General features: G+C 43.4%; 3 protein-coding genes across 5 annotated transcripts; 1 reads left to right on the top strand and 2 right to left on the bottom strand.

Annotated features, from left to right (window-relative positions):
* The first annotated feature begins 150 nt into the window (after positions 1 to 150).
* LOC125771404 (ATPase ASNA1 homolog) lies at positions 151 to 1,738 on the top strand. The gene is made up of 4 exons (XM_049441979.1): positions 151 to 264; positions 328 to 750; positions 811 to 1,069; positions 1,133 to 1,738. The coding sequence occupies exons 2-4, from the start codon at positions 338 to 340 to the stop codon at positions 1,472 to 1,474; spliced, it is 1,014 nt and encodes a 337-aa protein (XP_049297936.1). The 5' UTR covers positions 151 to 264; positions 328 to 337; the 3' UTR covers positions 1,475 to 1,738.
* Positions 1,572 to 4,366, bottom strand: LOC125771403 (2-amino-3-ketobutyrate coenzyme A ligase, mitochondrial). Its single transcript, XM_049441978.1, has 4 exons — positions 4,119 to 4,366; positions 3,796 to 4,003; positions 2,905 to 3,107; positions 1,572 to 2,831 (listed from the first exon to the last, which is right to left on the bottom strand). The coding sequence occupies exons 2-4, from the start codon at positions 3,851 to 3,853 to the stop codon at positions 1,812 to 1,814; spliced, it is 1,281 nt and encodes a 426-aa protein (XP_049297935.1). The 5' UTR covers positions 3,854 to 4,003; positions 4,119 to 4,366; the 3' UTR covers positions 1,572 to 1,811.
* A 1,604-nt stretch (positions 4,367 to 5,970) lies between these two features.
* On the bottom strand, positions 5,971 to 19,269 carry LOC125771401 (uncharacterized). 3 transcript variants are annotated; one of them, XM_049441975.1, is made up of 7 exons: positions 17,113 to 18,096; positions 11,133 to 12,012; positions 10,863 to 11,034; positions 8,364 to 8,500; positions 8,086 to 8,283; positions 7,484 to 8,017; positions 5,971 to 7,395 (listed from the first exon to the last, which is right to left on the bottom strand). In XM_049441975.1, exons 2-7 carry the CDS (start codon positions 11,331 to 11,333, stop codon positions 7,102 to 7,104), a joined length of 1,536 nt encoding a protein of 511 aa, XP_049297932.1. In that variant the 5' UTR covers positions 11,334 to 12,012; positions 17,113 to 18,096; the 3' UTR covers positions 5,971 to 7,101. The 3 variants fall into 3 exon arrangements, with proteins under 3 accessions (XP_049297932.1, XP_049297933.1, XP_049297934.1); XM_049441976.1 differs by lacking the exon at positions 17,113 to 18,096 and adding an exon at positions 16,930 to 16,981; XM_049441977.1 differs by lacking the exons at positions 10,863 to 11,034; positions 11,133 to 12,012; positions 17,113 to 18,096 and adding exons at positions 18,131 to 18,327; positions 18,430 to 19,269.
* Positions 19,270 to 19,456: the final 187 nt, after the last annotated feature.

Here is a 19,456-nt window from a genome sequence, read left to right as displayed (position 1 = left end):
CAGTTGGCGCATTCCGCAGTTTTATTTTATTATTTTTGATTTATACTTTGCTCGACGTAAATTATAAATTAAGTATACATTTTAGTCGTTACAACATAAAGTTTTTTCCCCAAGTTTTTGATTCATTAGTTTTTTTACCAAGAACAAACGTACGTATCTAAATTGTCTCACAGTTTGGCAACGCTGCCGTGCATGACGTCTCCGTTTGTTGACATCTGACGTGCAATAGGGAAAGGAGCAGAACGTCTTGTAGGAAAAATAAAGGTAATTACTCACAATTCCCTTTTTTCGGCCCAAGTTTCATTATTTTTATGCGTATTATTTTAGCAACAGCACCATGGAAGATGACTTTGAACCGTACGATCCCACGCTGCAGAACATAATCGATCAAACATCGCTCAAATGGGTGTTTGTGGGTGGTAAGGGAGGCGTCGGCAAAACAACATGTAGCTGCAGTCTGGCGGTCCAGCTGGCACAGAAACGCGAATCCGTACTGATTATCTCGACCGATCCGGCGCACAACATTTCCGATGCGTTCGATCAAAAGTTCACCAAGGTACCGACGAAGGTGAACGGATTCGACAATCTGTTCGCGATGGAGATCGATCCGAACGTCGGCATCAGCGAGCTTCCGGATGAGTATTTCGAAGATGATGCATCGCCTTTAAACGTTGGCAAAGGAATGCTACAGGAAGTAATCGGGACGCTGCCCGGTATCGATGAGGCGATGAGCTATGCGGAAGTTATGAAGTAAGTCCAGCTTTCGGGCTTTTTTTTTTAACACGCTAACGACACATATTCACGTTGCAGGTTGGTGAAAGCGATGAATTTTTCCGTGGTCGTGTTTGACACTGCACCGACTGGTCACACACTTCGATTGCTTTCATTCCCGCAAGTGGTAGAGAAGGGGTTAGGCAAGTTGTTGCGGCTAAAGATGAAGCTTGCACCAATCATTTCGCAAATGGGTTCCTTGTTTGGTGTACAGGATTTCAACGGGGATACCATCGCGAACAAGCTGGAAGAGATGCTCAGCATTATTCAGCAGGTTAATGAGCAGTTTCACAACCCAGTAAGTACTTTAAGGGCTTTACCACTCATACCCTTGCTCTAATTAAAATCCTTTACCCAAAAGCAACAAACGACCTTCGTGTGCGTATGCATAGCCGAGTTTCTGTCCCTTTACGAAACAGAACGGCTCGTACAGGAGCTTACCAAGTGTGGCATCGATACGCACAACATCATCGTCAATCAGCTGATGTTCCAAAAGAAGGGACAGCAACCGTGCAGTATGTGTTCGGCTCGGTGCAAAGTGCAGGAAAAATACCTCGACCAAATTGCTGACCTGTACGAGGATTTCCACGTGGTTCGATTACCGCTACTGGACGAGGAAGTTCGTGGTGTGGAGAAAGTAAAAAAGTTTTCACGCAACCTGCTGGTCCCTTACTCACCCGATGCTCCTCCACCGCAGGAGTAATATCAAAAGCACTCCTCTTTGATTATTTCAACAGAATGAGGTCGTTTTCGCGGGTCTTATATGTTTGGTTTGCAAATGCACTAGATTTTGTCGGGTATAGTTTTGTAAATTCTGCATACGATAAATTATATTTAACGTGACTTTGCTCAGCAAAACTGGCAAATGCTGATGCCGTGAAGATATTCCTGAATATTTCCCCTTATTTTATATTTCTTTCCCAAGTAACAATTGGTAGTAATAAAAGGTGAATTTTGCAGCACACAATCAGTTCATTTTTGAAAGGTGAAATTTTGCATTTCAAATATGCCGAATCTGCGAGTGATCATCATTTTGGTTCTCACGACACGACACCAAGCTGCTTGCCAACCTCAATGAATGCGGCCACGGCACGATCAATTTCTTCCTCTGAGTGAGCTGCCGACAGTTGTACACGGATACGAGCCTTCCCCTTTGGCACCACCGGGTAACTAAATCCAATCACGTAAATGCCACGCTTCAGCATCTCATCGGCAAAAGTCGAAGCTAGTCGTGCATCGCCCAGCATTACCGGGCTAATCGGATGGTCCATACCGGAGATGGTGAAACCAGCGTTTGTCATTGCTTCCCGGAAGCGACGCGTATTGCTCTGCACCTTTGCCGTCAGCTCACTCGATTCCATCAGCATATCAATCACTTTCGATGCGCTGGCCACAACAGGCGGTGGTAGCGAATTCGAGAACAAGTACGGTCTTGACTTTTGACGCAGAAGATCAATTAGCTCACGTGGACCCGTCGTATAACCACCGGCAGCTCCACCGAGTGCTTTTCCCAGCGTAGAATTGATAATATCACACCGACCGAGCATCTCGTAGAACTCCTCCGTACCACGGCCGGTACGCCCGAAGAACCCGGTAGCATGGCAATCGTCCACAAACGTCACCGCACCGTACCGGTCAGCCAATTCGAAAATCTCCGGCAACGGAGCTACATTACCGTCCATCGAGAACACACCGTCCGTTACGATCATCTTGATACGTGCGTCTGTCGTACGTAGCTTCTCTTCCAGATCAGCCATATTGCGGTGTAAGTAGCGGGCTTTTTTCGCTTTGCACAATCGAATGCCATCGATGATGGACGCATGGTTAAGTTCGTCCGAAAATATAGCGTCTTCGGGAGTCAGTACCGCTTCAAAGATACCCGCGTTTGCATCGAAACAGGATGCGTAAAGGATCGTATCTTCGCGCTGATGGAACCTGGACAGCTTATTCTCCAGCTGCTTGTGAATGTCTTGCGTGCCACAGATGAAACGGACCGAGCTCAATCCGGCACCGTACTCATCGAGTGCTTTCTTGCCATAGTTGATAACATCGGTGTTTGCCTTAGGCGATAGAAAATATTGAGAAATTAAGTTATTGAAGGATAAAGTTCTAATACCAGATAAGATTACTAACCGATAATCCGAGGTAGTTATTGGCACAAAAGTTAAGAATCTTGCCACTGCTTCCAGCGACACCAATGGCAGTTGCTTGCGGAGTAGTTATGATGCGCTCGCTTTTGTACGTTCCGGCTTCGCGGATATCGTCTAGCTGGTGTTGAATGATCTGCCGAAGCTTATGGTTTCCGGCCGTTGCAGTACTATAGAAGACGGGGCGGGCTGTAATGCAAAAATTACTTTACATTTAAATCTTGCTACAATGTCCCTATCTTGGTCTGTCTTGCTTAATATTTTGCTCTCTCGAAAAACGTAAGGAAAGCATGTTCTAGTCGAGATATTACAAAGATTGTAAATTTAGCTAAATTTATCTTTGAGCTTTACAAACAACCACAATTACGACATTTGGAACAATTACATCGAAATGTTTGTTGAGAGCAATGGCACCATCAGCTGATGCTGGTAATTTCATTTTTGGTTTTTTTGCTTTGCTTTGCAAAAGTATTTTACTTCCACTTCTGGTGATTCTGACGCACGCCGGTCTCATCACCCTCAAAAGAAAAGGGTCATCTATCGTGCGTTTGTGTCCTTGAACGTGTGAAGGATGTGTGAACGGCACACATGTCAATCAGGGTGGTCACCCCCGATGGAAATGTGAGGAGATCGATGGGTAGTAAAAATAGATTTCCCACCAGCCGCAACTGCTAGGCGCATGGAAAGCGATGAATTACTTTTAGTAATGGATATAAACCATAATTAGTTCTTAATTTCGTATCTTTTTTAGTTTAGGTAATCGTAATGAACTTGCACAACCTCAGCAAATTGCAATAACTAATGAACAAGCATGTTCGTCACACACAGAAAAACCGGTTCCGCCCAAGCAAGTGCATAAAATGCATCATCTTCTTACCTCTGCTCTGACTGCTGCACTGCTGCAACAAGTTGCGTGTAAACTGCATCGTTGCCATGCTTGTTTAATATCTGGCCGTATAGAATGGCAATGGTTTGCAAACTACAATGACACAAATTTACAAGTGGCGTTTGAAGGATGTGTGTAGATCGCCACTCTATGGAAGCTAGAATAGTGCCAATTCAGTTCGTAGTACGATCACGTTTCACTGTAACAGAAGGAGGAATATATGGCGGCGGGAAGCGCGTATAGTTGGAGTCGTTTTTGCAACAAAGTAACAACGTATTCGTTGGAAGGCCACACTAACTACACGTTAAACTCACACGAAACGTTCTGGCCGTAACGAAAGCGAACGTAGCCTCAGTTGAATAATTTCCTTTGATTAGACCGGCGAAATTGGATCAATTGCTAGCTCTAAGAGACATAAACAGCTCCAACGATGGACAGCCAGCGGTGTGGAAGGTTTGAAAGGAACTGCCGAACCCAATTACGCGACCCAATGCGTTATATGACCTGTCCGTACTGGTTGAAGCGCAAACAACCACTACCACTGGGCAATAGTTTTCCGTATAAAGTTGGCGCAGACAAACTTGGTGCGCTTTGCGGTGTTTGCATATATTGCAACAATTTCTAACAAACACTGGCCATGGATCTAATATCGCCGGGAGAGAATGGCAATTTTTGTAGAAGCGAGAGAGATATTCGACGTCCCAAAACAGGATCGCCGCGAAGAGCGAATGGGGGATCGCATAGCAACATACGACGCGCATACCGGTCGTCATGGATGTTGTCAGGCGTAGATGCGTCCCCCATATTAACGCACATTGCTTCATACGCGAATGAAGAGGGTAGAATGCAGAGAACGTGAGCAACGATCAATGAGCATAAAACATAAAGCATATGCTCTTTATTTGCCGCACGTTTCTCTTATACTTATGATTCTATTCTACCATTTATTCTTGATTGATCAATATCGCATTCTTTTCTCATTTTCTTAACCAAAATAAAAACGTTTTAGCTAAACTATTAATAATAGAAATGAATAATGCTTTAAATTCGAAAGGATTTATTAGGGAGCAATTCAATCTGCTGGAATCTGTCCTAGCTGAACCATGAGTTTTGTTTTTGTGATGATTTTTATAAAGATTTGCTTTGCTTCTGTTGTCCCTACCTCGCTTTATCATATCATTTTGGTTTGTTATGTATTTTTGACCGTTTCTGTGTGTATATACGTATTTTTCTGATTTTCGATTGATAACTATTGTTGATTGAAGTACAACTGGTTTCGTTCGTGTCGTTCCTAAACTGATACTTATTCTTTTGCATGGCATAAACCAAATTTAACCCGCAATCACAAATCGTACGCCGAAAAATCGAGTGGAAAAAAAATCTGCACATCCACGTTCGTTATCGCCATGGTATTATTTTAACGCATTCTTCTTTTTCCGTTCCTGAATTTAATGCACATAAAAAGTACAAATAAGGACAACCTTAAACAAACTAATATCAGTAAAATAATGAAATTAAGTACATAAAGCTACCGGGAGTTCTTACGGTACAAAAAGCATCGTGTGATTTTTTTTCTCTTTTCTATGTATAACGCTGTAAAACTCTTGCTTTTACCTCTCTGACTACGCTCGGATTAAAAAGCAACTTATACTTTTCCTATTCGTCCTTTGTTCGTCTCCTCCCACAACCACTAATCCACACCATTTTAACAATCTAACAAATATGTTTCCTTTCCAACCCTCGCAAAACGTGTGTAATGCCTCTAATTATGTGTGCACGAGGATGAAAACGTAACTACAAACAATAATATCTGTACAGTAGAAAAGCAAAGTTTGGTTTAAGGCAATCGTAAAGATATAAAAAAAGAGCTTCTTATACTAAACTTCTTTAAAACAAACATACAAAATAAAAGAAAATATAAAACATATAAATGAAACAATCCTCACATTTCAAACCTATACCTGTGTACCGTTCCTCCTTATCACCACCGTTTTGTTCCGCATGTGTTTTTTGTTTTTGGCGGAAATAGATCATAAACTATAAATTCAGGCATTTATAGTAATTAAAATAACGCTCTATCGGGTATGTTTGTCTCACATGGTTCATGTTAACATGCTTCCTTTCATTTTCCCGGTAAACTAAAGCCTCACACCAACAGGGTTTAATGTTTTTGTTTACTACGAACAAACGTTTTCTTTTGGTTTCAAATGTATAATTTTGTAAGGTACTGAAAGTATGATGTTACATATGTACTTGTGTGTGTGTGTATGTGATTTGGCTTAACATTCGTTAACATTCGTCTCATATTTTACCACGTCATCGAAGAAGGGAACCATTTACTAACATTACTAATGAGTAAACATAAGCGAATGTGTTGTTTGTTATGGTGTATTGTTCTAATTGTGAAAACTACTTTTGCATCAGAAAAAAGTGGTGTAGTTTGTTAGAAAATAAACCCCTACTATGGAGGAAACGTGCATAAGAATCTATGTTTTTTCGCTATTATATGTCCGCGACATGTTCGATGTGTGTTGATTTCAATTGTGTTTTTTCACTTCCTCACATATGTAACTCTTCGATTTTGATTTGTTATTTGCTAATATGCGTATTGAAAATTATACTTACTGTTTGATTGCTCAATAACACATACCGTTTTTACTGTGTGTTTGTGTGTCCTTTGTCTCTACACATGTGATTCTAATTAGTGCAAATTGTACAAAAAAAAAACAAACGTAATATTTAACTTTCCGAACATTATTTTGAATAATTTCTTCCTGTGGTAAATGTTGTTGTGTTATTGTTGACCATTTCACTTAGTTTCTCTCTCTCTCTCTCTTTCTCTCTCGTTACTATCAATTTTAAGCTGTCGCACATACGTTTTCTATCGTTCGTTCTCGATTCTCATTTAATCACACACTTTCGTTTTGTAACTCCATTAAGCTTGTATCAGTACTCTATCATAATTTCCTTTTCTGCATTTTGTTTTATCCAGCAACATTGTCGTTTCTCTCGTAACTCTTTGCTATCGCATACATCCTGCTTTCTTACGTTTACGCTCACAATCGATCCTATTTAAAACTTTGGTTTACCTTCCTCTTTCATCCCGAGCAAAGTGAATGTTTGCGCTGTATGGTGTCCTATACACTACGTTACATTTAACTGCACCAAACTTCGTTGTCCGGATATCGGAAAAAAAACTTTACTTACATTCACCACCACAGGCATGTTTTGCTGCATACTAGAAATCTTACGTTTTCTTCCAATATTGACGGTTCTGCTTATCTTACTGGCCCGTGCTTACATTAGGGAATCGAAAGGACCATCAGATTTTTTGCTTACGGTGTTTCCACTTACAGGAGCTGCTACGTCCGCCGCTTTAGTGCTGGATGGTTGTGGTGTGGTTGATAATTGTTGCACCAACGTACCAGGATACAGCAGCTTTGTCAGTGGAGCTGTGGTACTCGTTGTGCTAGTGCTGGATGATGCAGCGGTCGGTTTGGGCGGAGCAGAAGTGCGTGCACTTGCCGTACTAACTGTTTGCTGTTCATCGAAAAATTGCGATAGTACGGGCGGCATATTATCCTCCTTCACCTTAAATCGTTATAAAAAAATGAATGTTTTCGTTAACATAAACATTATCCTTCTTCTAACACAAAGCACAAAGGCGATGGATCCTTACCTGTTCCGTTCCGTTTGCCTCTCCTGCTCGATGTAACGAAGCTTCCTTCCTTGCCGCATTCTGCTGTATTTGGTCCTGCAGCTCACCGAGCTTCCCTCTGACCTCATCGAGCTTGCTGTGATACTGTTGGCATTCTTCCTGCACCTTCTCGATCGTACCGTGCAGCCCAGTGGTTACGTTTGCCAGTGCGCCCAGCTGCTCGTTTATAATCTTACGATCAGCTTCGAGCGCAGTTGCATTGTTGCGTGCCTCCATCCAAACGGCCTCGATCGATAGTACGTGCGAGGAAATGTTTACCGTGTTGTCAAACAGCTGCTCGATGCGCTTCGTCTGATTGCTTAGGTCCGATTCGAGCCACAGGTTTTTCTGCTTTAGCACCTGCAGTTCGCCGGTTACGTTTTGGGCGAGATTGTTTAGCTGCCCGGTCAGCTGATCGCGCAGTTCAGCTATCGTTTTTTCCATACCTTTCGCCATTCCATCCCCGCCGATAATATCCGTTACGACAGTGCTGTTCTGAATGCGACTGAATAGTTTCTACAAAGAGACGAACAATTAGCAGTTAGCAATGTGCGTCATTTGCAGGACGAGACGATGTCACCTACCTGCAAATCGTCGAGCGTTTTGTTCAGCTGCTTCTGATCGGTCTGTATCGTATCGAAGCGTGTTTCGAGTAACCCGATACGAGAATTCGAATCCCCTATGTTGGAGCCCAGATCGGCCACACTCGACTGTAAGCGATTAAGCTGCGCCTCTTGTGAGTTTTCATTCTTCTTGTCGATCGTCTCCCGGAGTTGTTTGAGCTGATCGGAAGAGAGAACAATTAAATAAAAGTTTTCGTTTACAAAGCACCAAACCAGCAGGACAGCAGAACTTTACTCACCTCGGCAAAGAAGTTGGTGAGCACTTGCTGCATTTCTCGCAGCTTTCCATTGAGTGCAGTTTGATTTTGTTCCAAGTTTTTGGACGTTTCGTGCCATTTCTGTAGTGCATCTGGAACATTTTGACTAGTTGCTGAAACTACGCGGCAGGTCCGGTAATGAAATTCCGAATGTGTAACAATTCCGACAGTGGCACAGCATGAAAAGAAAGAAAGAACAAAAATAATTTAGTTAATTCTCGTACCACGTCGGGGATGTTGTGTTACACCCGTTTGCTTCGAAGAACAAAAGTATGCAGGCGGAGCAATAAAGAAGATACTCCAACCGTTTCATTTTCTTTCTACTATCTACCCAAGGACCGACGCCCGACGGCGTGTGGTCGTAAATCTGCTTTCCTACCTTCCTATCCACCACTAGAAGGACATTACATTCGGAGTAACATTTTTTTCCTTCCTCCCATTCACAAGCACATTCATTCCGGTGTGGGACCCCTTTACGTTGGTGATGAGGTTTTCTGTTTTATTTTCCCGCTTCTAATTGCCCATTATTCTCTGTGCATCACTAAGCGCTTTTGGGTCTATATAGCCTTTACCGTGGCGGTAATTGAAAGGATAATCATATCCTAACGGCGTTACGTTCAAACTGCCGTAACACTAGAAGCACACAAACGGGGTTCTTAGTGGCTAAAACTATAGACACACATAAACACTCACACAGCGGGCAAGCAGCTTATGCGGCATCACCTATTAGCTTACACACTATCTTACTTGCGGGTTGACCTTCGGCCGTCCATTTATGCTATCAAATTATGTTACTAATTGGTGTTAGTATCGTTACGCATTTGTACATTCTGTTACGTACATTCTAATGAGCGAACTAATAATGATAATAAAACGCAAGCCTCCATCTGACAGGAGAGCTTGGCTTGATCCCAATAAAATATTCTCATTCATCCACTGTCCTTGGGTATTATTATGCTTACTAAGGGGTCTTCGCTCTTCCTGGCAGCACCAATCAAATGGATAGCATATAAATTACCCAGCAGGAGCCTAACAGCTTAAATGGACCTTTATTCAACCACCCATTTAGGGTTCGGGGCACCCAATGGCACGAGAGGCTGTGTGTGATGGGGTGGATGAGATGACGTGCGCAACTTCACAATGATGGATGTTGGCTAATTTCTTCACCAATATCAAAACAGTAGTGGCAGCTGTGTCTTCGACATTAATAAATTAACTTCCACCGCTGCCAATACCATCAAAAAGGGAGGCAACTTTCATCTCGACGATCCGTTGTGCCAAAAGAAAAAAAAAAAGATTTTTCAAAACCTTCCAGACATTGGGTCAACGTGTGACATCGATCCATTTTCAAAGTGGTGATGGTAAGCGAAAAATAAAAAAGCTTCACCATTATTAGATCTCCTACCCGTACCGAACGGTGTTGACGTGGGCTGGTCGAAGATAAGACATTGAGGAACGAACAAAATGGTGCTCCTCCCGCCAGACGGCTCCATCCGGTGTGGCGCAAGCGGAAATCCCATTGCGAGTTCAAGTTCACCTTCTTTCAATGGAAAATTAAGGCAAATGCTGGGCGAAACGAAATGATAGTGACAATGCGACTCACTCGATGGTACCCGATTCAAGCCATTACGGTTGCCAACTGGGCATCGACTGGGTTACCGACAGGTAGCTGACTATTTGGCAGTTGCAAAAACAAAAAGCGAGTTACAGTAGACGAGCAAATCAAAATTGGATTCAGTCCAAATCGTTTCTAGACACTTTCGGGGACCTGCGTTATCCAAACAAGCAGGACAAATCATCGATTTGTATCCCTGTTTACCTTTTAATGATACAAAATCTAAAGAAAAAACACATTAAGCTATCTATAAATTATTTTAAAATTATTGTTATACATTTTTTAAATTATCCAAACTAAAGATGTACTAAAAAGACCCTTTTATAACATTTGTTACACAATAATTGGAAAGCCCTTGAATACATCTTTACCGCTTCAAATAACAACGCGTTTTCACGTGCACACAAGTACGATACCGTCCAGTCTATGATTCTGTGAGTTAAAATTTCTTTATAAAAGATCTCTGTGGTTCCAACGCGAAACAACAAAAAAAAACCCCTTGCGGTTCTGATGATTGCCAAATAACTTTTTTTCCTGTCTTTTTTTCTCAGTACCTTTTATGCTTGACTGATTATATTGACCACCGAAGCAAAAGGAAATCTGCTACGGTGGTACAGAGAACCAACTCGAAATGGAAGTCAACCAAACCGCAACACATTGGAGATTCTCGTTTGCGGTTGAATGGAGTATAAAGAGATGCACAATAATATGATACTGGGAGTGGGTTATGCGTATCATTTTTCGAGTGTGGCAGCGTATACATCATATCCCGGAATGTGCGCTCCCCATACTGATGGAGACGCCTGGTACCGAGTGAAATACTGGAGTAGTACACATCACCGAAACAAGCGGCCTACGAAAATCACCTTGCTCGATGCGGATGCGATACTGTGATATCTGCTGCCGGATATCGAAATACAGCCAGTACATAAAGCCCAGCGAGATGAAGATGCAGGACACGAACAGCAGCGGACCGCAGGTACGCAAGCAGGAGAATCGTTTCGTCCGGCATCGGGACTGTGTGCGAACCTTCGGTTGCTGTGGTAAGTATAAAGAAATGGTCACATTAGTTCACCGTTCTTGAGAGCGTATTACACCATACAGATGATTGTTTGTTGCTGCGTACGATTACTGACCCACGAATAGTCTTCCTGTTCGTCGGTTGAATTCGACAGCAGTTGATCGTGCGATGCTACACCATTGCTGGCCGCATGTCGCCCACCTTTCGAGCTTTTCGCAAGCGAATGTGCCACTAGCGCATCTAGTTCGCGCCGCTTGCGCATCTTTTTGCCACCGACGCGCAACGGTACCGCCACATGATGTCCAACCGATTCCATCTCGAGCTGATGGTGCGATACCAGTGGTCGTTCGTCAAATGTCACCCGATAGTGTGGTGGCGGTTGGTGTTGCGCTTGATGCTGCTGATACGGCAGATGGCTATGGTGATGGTGCAGATGTTGATGATGCTGGTGATAAGGTGGCGGTGGAAGATGTCCACGTCTCGATGGACCCCGGATGATGCCGGTCGGTCGAAGTTCGGTAAGCTCACCGTAGTTTCTACCGTCGGTGGCGGTACTATCACCACCGTCGAGTTCTTCCTCCTGCTGGTTGGCGGTGTCGTCTCCGTCACCAATGCACCGGCCGCCGCCGCCGCCGTCCTCCTCCTCGTCGTCGTCGTCGTCGTCGTCGTTGACCTCGTGATGGCGGTCGATGTAGTCGTCACCCTTGGCCAGACCGTAGCCGTAGTGGGACGCCTTCGACCAGCCGGCGTGTACCCGTAGATCCGTGGCGTCGTCCGCTTGCACGCGACTGAACGATTCGTACAGCCAACCGGTGCGGACGGGAACCAACCGCTTCGGGGGCGCTATCGTCGACGCGGTGACACCTGCCCGATCATTCTTTTAAACGTGGATATTCCACTCCTCTCTTTTTGTTCACTCACTCGTTGACACTTTTATTATTTGCGAACGGCAATCGTTCGACACTTGGTAACGAAGGGAATAATTCACCCAAACACTGCACACAATTGAGAACAAAACAATGTTCGTTTATTTATTTATCTAGCGACATGCCCGAAAATGGGGACTTCTCGTACAAAATTCGCAGCGAAACAGCAGCACCCACCATTATATTTCAAGGTTTATTTTAAAAAGCTCCTGTCCCATTTTAAATATCTTATCGATCAATAAGAGAGAAAGTTCTTTTTTTTGTGTCATTTAAATCGATTTAAATTGTTATAAACTTCCAATACGTAACGAAGCCAATAGAAAGATAAAACAAGCATCAAAGTATCACAAACAACAATCGAAGTGTATTATGAATGTTTTCCTAACGATTACAAATCAATAATGGAAGTAACATTAGCAAATGGAATCTACAAAAAAAAACACAGAAGAGAAAGAAAAAACGAAAAGTGCACCCAACAGCAGTACAATTCAATCAATCAGAATATTTGACAATTGTAAAGAAAAAAAATCGCTCGACAAGCTTTTTGCGAAGATTAACCAACAAAACAGGAAGCCAAAGAAAAGAAATCCAACACACTTTGAAGTACGTAGGATGTGAGAGGAAATCGAAAACCCATACAAAAACAACAACGACACAAAAAAAAAGAAATCAAACACTAATCCAATTGTGGAAAGACCGAAGGTACACCGAAAATGCTGACTTTTCCAATTCTGTTTACATCCGTCAGCCCGGGCACACATATACCGATCCCGGTGTATGGGATGGAAACGATGTTAAGGCATTTTTCGGAAGCGAGGTTTTTCCCACGCTCACGCAAGCAAAGAACTAGGGTGTCGAAATTTGCTGAGACATCGAATCGCCAAGGGAACTGCGGATGGAAAACACCCTTAACTGCCTCGTGCTGCTAACGGATTGCGGCTTTGTTTTTTCTTAACGAATATTTAGAGCTTTTTTATTGTGAAAGCTTACTGCCAGAAATTCCAGGAAAAAAGGAAACCTTCCACAGGATTCTTTACCTGCGCCCTTTTGGGACTGTGGCCTTGTGGGCGATTTAAAAAACAACCCTGAAACTGAATCTTCTCGCGGTCTATTCACTATCTAAATAATCACATTTCCCTATGCTAATGTTGGAAACTAGCAATGGGGGATATGGGGGGGATGAGCGGTTACTATCGACAGGAAAACATTCCTTCGTGGAACTGCTTAAAACTCTATTCTTCCGAAACCGAATCCCCCCTGACAAGCCGGCGGTACTGAAGGCGTGATAAGTGTACATCGAGCATAGCTAAATCTCAAGACGATTCCATTAATGGAACCGAGGGAAAGCCGTTCCATCAGTATCCTTTGCGGCTGCCAAACACGTACCTACGTGAACTCCCCCGGTCCAAAAAGCACTCAAGCGGTGTTCGAAAGTCTGATCTAATCTCTTCCTTCCTCCGGTTTTCGTACAACAGCCGTGGCAGGAAGGATTTTTCCCAGAAGGTCACACACTACCGACACTATAGCCGGCGGATCGACTTTATGTGTCCGGTTCCGGCGGCACACGCACCACCTACCAAGCGGATTAATTTCTACCTTTAAACAATAAATCCATCCAAGAAAGGACTCGAATTGAGCAAAGGAATAATATTACTGCGTTTAAAGCCTTTCCCATTTGTTTCCCCTCCATGTAAGTGGACACTGTTGCACACGTGTGCAGATTGATCGTTCCGCAACGTGTATAATAAGGAGAGTTCCTTTTTCTGTAAGGAAGGAAATGGAATTAGAATTATGCAAAGCAACAAATGTGCCTTGAAATCGGTGTCTAAATTTCAAATGTTTGCAGCTCTTTAGTTGCTTCGTGTAGGCAAACGTTGCAGCGAAAGGTAAGCAGGTACTTCCCGAGAACCGGGAAGTGTCATGATTAACAGCCGAAACAGGCGAACGAATCTAATGTTATTCCCCCAGGCAGGGATATTGCTGTCCTGACGTTGTGTGTGGTACGGTTAGGCTCGGGCTATCCAATACGAACGACATTTTACACAAGCACACCACAACTAACATTCTCACTTTCTAGAAACCCCATAAGAGAAGTGTCCGAACAATCAAAAGCAACCACGAACCGACCCAAAGTTCAAGGTTAAAAGCATTCTTCACACCATTCCCCAACATAGAACGGGACTTTCGGATTTTGTACGAGGTTTCTACCCCCCAAAAAAGGCTCAACTCAACAAATCAAAAGTTGGTTCCTGTGCGGTGTGAAGTATAACAAGGCCGTCTTGATTAGACACGAACACGGCAAGAATTGGACACGGTGCGGGTACAGTGTAGTCTTCTACCTTCGCCATCGTGTAATCACACTCGCAGTCGAGTTTCCTGTTTGCAATAAAAACCTTAACGAGTTGGTTGGAAAATGACGTAGGCCAAATCTTTGACAGTGTTTTCCACTCCGGTGGAAACCAAACCTAAGAACCAGGACGAGTTGATGTTTTCTTCTTAGCCTAACTGCCGCAAGGAATGTTTATTGGCGCTAAAAGTTTACTACATTAACATTGGAAAACTTTTTAAGGGCAAGAAATCTGAACCAAGGTGGTACCAAGGAGATGGGGCGTCCGGTACAATATGTTGCCAAGTCACAACACACACACACACACCTGACAGCTGTGCACCCAGTTCCCGGCGTTGATCCTTTACTGCCGGCGCGATACTTGGGATTCGTGGTTTTTGGCACCGGTGGCAGAAGTAACATGAAGTAAGCTGACATAATCTTACCGGGTCACACAAATTGGATGGGGTTTTTAGCTTTTTCGGGGCATGAAGACAAATTTTGCGTTCACGAATTATTAATAAAGGTTATGGCTTTTTACAGTGACAAATAGAAAACGTTAATAAGACGTTGCTCGTGGGCCGTTTCACTGAAACAGCACAGACACAAGTGAGCACAATTAGTTGTAGCTGGTGTAGCTGTACTTTACATAAGATTATTGTAATTTATTCCATCATCGTCATCGAAACTGTTTCGCTTTCTGTAGGCGGAAAGGCGAGAAAGAAACCAAAGAAGAAAAAAAAACAGATACGATCGCGTACTTATACCATCTGTACGCTGCACGAAAGCGAAACAAAATTACCCGGCAAACCTGCCGGTATCGGAAGGGAAGAACCGACCGGAAAAGCAATGGCTATCACGCCATCTTCTACTTGTCGCTTTTATAAGTAATTCCTTTTTTTGTGTGTGGTTCCGTGTCTCAATATGCAATACAATTTCACCACCGGGTGAATGTCATCCTTGGACACGAGGAAAGGATCCTGTTAGCTTCGTACCGGACGTGCTGCATAATTCAGCATAATCTCCTAATCAATTTGCAAATAATATTTGTTTCCTGTACTTGTCGAACGAGACGAGACGAGCTGGGAGAGTTTTCGGTGCGGTAAAATAGGCGATTTGTTTCCACTTTCCCACACACAGACTATCTGCCTTGCCTATATTCGCTGCTGTCTATTCTTGCTTCCCATTCTGAATGGTTTATCTTTGCGCGCTTATTTGGAGTTTCTCGAATCTTTGGAATGTTGGTTCCTTTTCGCATCGGTACATGACACATTTTCCAGCGCATTCCTAACAATCTTTTGAATATCACATACAATGTGTTTGGAACAACACACCAGAGGCAAACAAAAGGTACCGGAGCATGGGATGATTTTTCATCATCATTCCGGCTTGTCATTCGATGAGCAGGATATGCAAAGACATCGAACAATCGTGGAACTGGCGACGAATTCTTCTTCTACATATTGAGGCAAGTCGTCGACCGCTTCCATTCTTCTTTTTGTGTATGGTGTACTGAAATGAACCACACATGCCCGTTACAGTTGTATATATACATTTTACTTCACACTGAAATGTACGAAAAGAACATAAATTGTTAGTGCATAGCTTCAAGGTGAATAAGAATGGTTCTTCCTTTGTGTGAAAGGGGTGTCTTTGGAATCGCGTATTGAAAACGCACAATCGTATCCTTGTTATCAGCTTACATCAGCGGAAAACTGTCAAGAATATCCTTGATGAGGATGAATAAGCTTCTTCAGCCTACATTGATGCTTCAATCCACCTTCTCAAACTTATGGTTGAATGCTGAGCAAGCTTCAAAACAAAAGTACAAACTCATCGCAGAAATTACTATGGTGCTACCTACTAGGCTGCTGCTGTACGCTATATACCGTCTCCTTCGCTCTTACTCTCATGTATTGAAAACTTCGCTCTTGCTTTGTACACATTTCTGTACGGTACGGGGATGAAACAAAACAGTCCCCCACCGATTCGAGGACACACTACGAGAATACGCGTGTACGCAGGACATAACAGGTTAGAAACAGACTGGGAGAGCAAGAGACAGCCGCCTGCTGCGATTAGACATCGTTGTATAGCTTTTACGAGAGTAAGGAAAAAAAGCTTCAGCCCACGGTAGGAAAATGTTATCACATAAAGAAAGTGGAGGGGAATACACCCCTTACGGTGGTAGAGCAAAAAGGAACAGGATGTGAAAGAAAACACCCCCCAAATAAAATGGCAGTATCCTTCCGTTTGAGCGGTGGCTGGGACGATAATGCCACCGTAAAGGGTAAAGGGCGATGAATTTCCTTCTACCGCACGACCGGACTGTGGTCATGCTGGCTGTCACGCAGGAAGTTGGATAATAGTGGGGACAGGATGTCGATGAAAATATAATGGTTCCGATCCGGTGATATGTCTACTGGGTCGCTTGGCTTGGTTAATGGTAGGACGGATTGCTGCTGCTGCTGCTGTCGCTGATTCAAACACTTTTCATACAAATGCGGATGCTGCCTGCTTGTGATGGGTTCAGTTTTGGTTTGCAGTACACTAATGGAGGTGATTGTTTCACTGTCTAGTGAATATATTTCGTAATGCCAACTGAAGGACACACTAATTTCGACGCGGCCATTAAACGGTCACAGCGGAACGGTAAGCACATATTAACAGGTTAGAGTAAACTTCTTCACCAGGAGAGCTTTTGTAACACGTCCACGTACAACTGTTACACTGAGAAATGTTACATCCAATTGTCACCGATCTGACAAGGTGATAAAGCAAGAAGCACTGAAAAATAATCGTGTATTTAGGGCGAAAGGTTATCGTTGCCCTCTTTAACGCACCAACACTTTGCACTGGAGTAGTATTAATTCCTTGAAACTTTTGACACCACCACCAGACCACCTAACTCGTCCAAGGACGGTGAAAGAAGCAAAAGCGCGTATACGAATGGCCGCAAGCGTACAAACAACAGAACGCGTCCGAATCCGAAAACACACTAACGCAGAGTGCTCTTACCCGTTTGGAACCTTTACCGATGCCGAATTTTCTTCTGTACAGTTTTCCCAAACCCGTACCTGCCTCTTCCTGTACTTGTGTTCAAAGCGCTTTAAACGAACGCATGTTGCGCAGAGCAGCAACCATTCGTTCTCTCTCTCTCTCTCTCTCTCCCTAGTTGTCGCCTTATTTCCATTCTCACGGTGGAAAACTACGGGAAATAAATCATGCCAGCTTTTCAATCCCGGAGAAGAGAGAATTTTCCTCTCCAATCTCTCTTTCTTTTGCAAAAAAAAAATAAACCATTCTTTTCTCAGACGGCCTTCGTTTACTTTGCGTCAATTTTCTCTCATCTCCCGCATTAGCATCGGCAATGGGCAGGAAATGGAAAATATCCGCGGGAAAAACGACCTATCCGCACAGCGTGTGATGTGGGAAAGCTACGCTGTGCACGAAACAGGCACGGGAGCGAGATTCGCTTTTCCATGGCGACAACAATCGTAGCAACGTGCTCGTAGGTGAAGGACGCCTGGTGGACTGCTTTGCTTTTGCTTTTGGGCATTGTGTGTCTCCGGCATGCTGGCGTCTTTTTGGCGTAACAATGTTTACTTTGTGCGTTTGCGGCATAAGAACATTACTTAACTGTTATTTGGAGCATTCTAGCGTTCCTGCGGAAATGTTTTTTTTCTTATAGAACGGAGAGCAATGATAAATATTTTGAGTTAATGTTCACAATTGGTGATAATTTAATTGCTAAGCTTCAATCGTCCCCCGTTTTTGAATATGCTTGTGAAGAAGAAGAAGGAATTTTCCCTACATATTGCTAACTTATACCATAAAAACACTCCCGTTAGTTAGACTTACCTTTCTGTAGGGCAAGCTCAAGGCGATGATTTTCACCATGTATGACGGAAGTGACGTAGGAAATTATAAACAACCACAGCACGGTCATAGCCACCGCTAGCCAGATGCTAAAATTTTTACAATCAATCTGACCGCTCCGGCCGGCTAAAATTCGTTCATCATCCCCGCGGTATGACGATGTCCGTTGGCGTGTTTTTCTGCAAGATGCGATAAACGTTTCAAAAACAAATTAACATACGTTATCACAGCGGAACAAAAGAACCCGTGACAAAGCTGGTGCGATAAACGCTCGTACTTACCTGCGAACTTTACGCTTTCTTTGCGATACCACCTCCGCCAGCTCGAGATCGGAAAGACTCTTGGAGTCATCGGATAGCTGCAGTAGCTTGAACGATTCATTCTTCTGGTCGCCGTTCATCTTTATCGTATTGCTATTCATGGCCGGAACACATTTGATGTTATTTTTTACGTTTATTCAGTCACGACGGCGAGTCGGTTCTTTCATCTGCTGCGTACCGTCGAACGTTTCTTAACTCTACTTCACTAACGCTACTGGGAGCGCGGATCACAGCACTAAGCACCACGCATCGGGTGTGGGCATTTCGGAAGGCAAGAATGAATTGAACCCGGTGATAAAAGATAACATTCGGCAGAGAATACCCCTTGCTATACACTCTGACCGTGAATACGAGGCACACCGAAACGCAAAACGGTCAAATGTCCAGCACCACGAACCACAGGCGACCTCCTGATGGACGGATGCTGCCGGGGAAGCTGTCAATCGTCATAAGAACACTTTCATCGCCGTTCGTATTCCAACTCACAGGTTTTGCTTTCCTTCGGAAGATGTATCATTCCACACCGGATTGTTGAAGGAAGCAGGAAGCGGTTCCTTTTTTTTATTTATGTAACCTTCATGACCCGACCTTCACTACCGCAACGAGAACGCTGAAGTATGCGAGCGTGCGTATGACGAAAGATATGTTTTCTAGAAGTCTATAGATAAGCGCACCGTTTTGTGTATCGAACGAAAGACACGATTGTGTATTTGGTTCCGTAAACGTAGCGAATTAAGTAAAATGCGCGAGGTAAAAAAAACGACGACAAACGCAACAAACCTAATCAAAACAAAACCTGCCGTTTGACAGCAATGTGCCTGACTCGATCACAGGATATAAACGTGCGCTCCGTTCGTGAGATTGCGATATGTCTGTTCTCATGCAATTTAAACAGACGGTTATTTTTTAGGGCTTAAATAATTAGACAAGCATATTTTGCATATAAAATCTTTATTCACTCAAAGTAATTTGTTGAAACAACATGGCT

This window comes from Anopheles funestus, chromosome 3RL, assembly GCF_943734845.2.
Source record: "Anopheles funestus chromosome 3RL, idAnoFuneDA-416_04, whole genome shotgun sequence".
Lineage (NCBI taxonomy): Eukaryota > Metazoa > Arthropoda > Insecta > Diptera > Culicidae > Anopheles > Anopheles funestus.
Note: the sequence above shows the minus strand (reverse complement) of the source record. Positions and strands in the feature narration are given on the sequence as shown.

Bases quoted from the DNA above. Each gene is read 5' to 3' on its own strand.
- LOC125771401 (XM_049441975.1), bottom strand. From the start codon at position 11,333: ATGGAATCGGTTGGACATCATGTGGCGGTACCGTTGCGCGTCGGTGGC. The intron at 8,284-8,363 runs GTGAGTAAAGTT...TCTTCCGATCAG, and splicing joins TCACCAACTTCTTTGCCGAG to CTCAAACAACTCCGGGAGAC. The intron at 7,396-7,483 runs GTAAGGATCCAT...TAACGATTTAAG, and splicing joins AGGCAAACGGAACGGAACAG to GTGAAGGAGGATAATATGCC.
- LOC125771403 (XM_049441978.1), bottom strand. From the start codon at position 3,853: ATGGCAACGATGCAGTTTACACGCAACTTGTTGCAGCAGTGCAGCAGT. The intron at 3,108-3,795 runs GTAAGAAGATGA...TTTGCATTACAG, and splicing joins GTGCAGCAGTCAGAGCAGAG to CCCGCCCCGTCTTCTATAGT. The intron at 2,832-2,904 runs GTTAGTAATCTT...CTATCGCCTAAG, and splicing joins ATAACTACCTCGGATTATCG to GCAAACACCGATGTTATCAA.
- LOC125771404 (XM_049441979.1), top strand. From the start codon at position 338: ATGGAAGATGACTTTGAACCGTACGATCCCACGCTGCAGAACATAATC. The intron at 751-810 runs GTAAGTCCAGCT...TTCACGTTGCAG, and splicing joins AGCTATGCGGAAGTTATGAA to GTTGGTGAAAGCGATGAATT. The intron at 1,070-1,132 runs GTAAGTACTTTA...TTTACCCAAAAG, and splicing joins ATGAGCAGTTTCACAACCCA to CAACAAACGACCTTCGTGTG.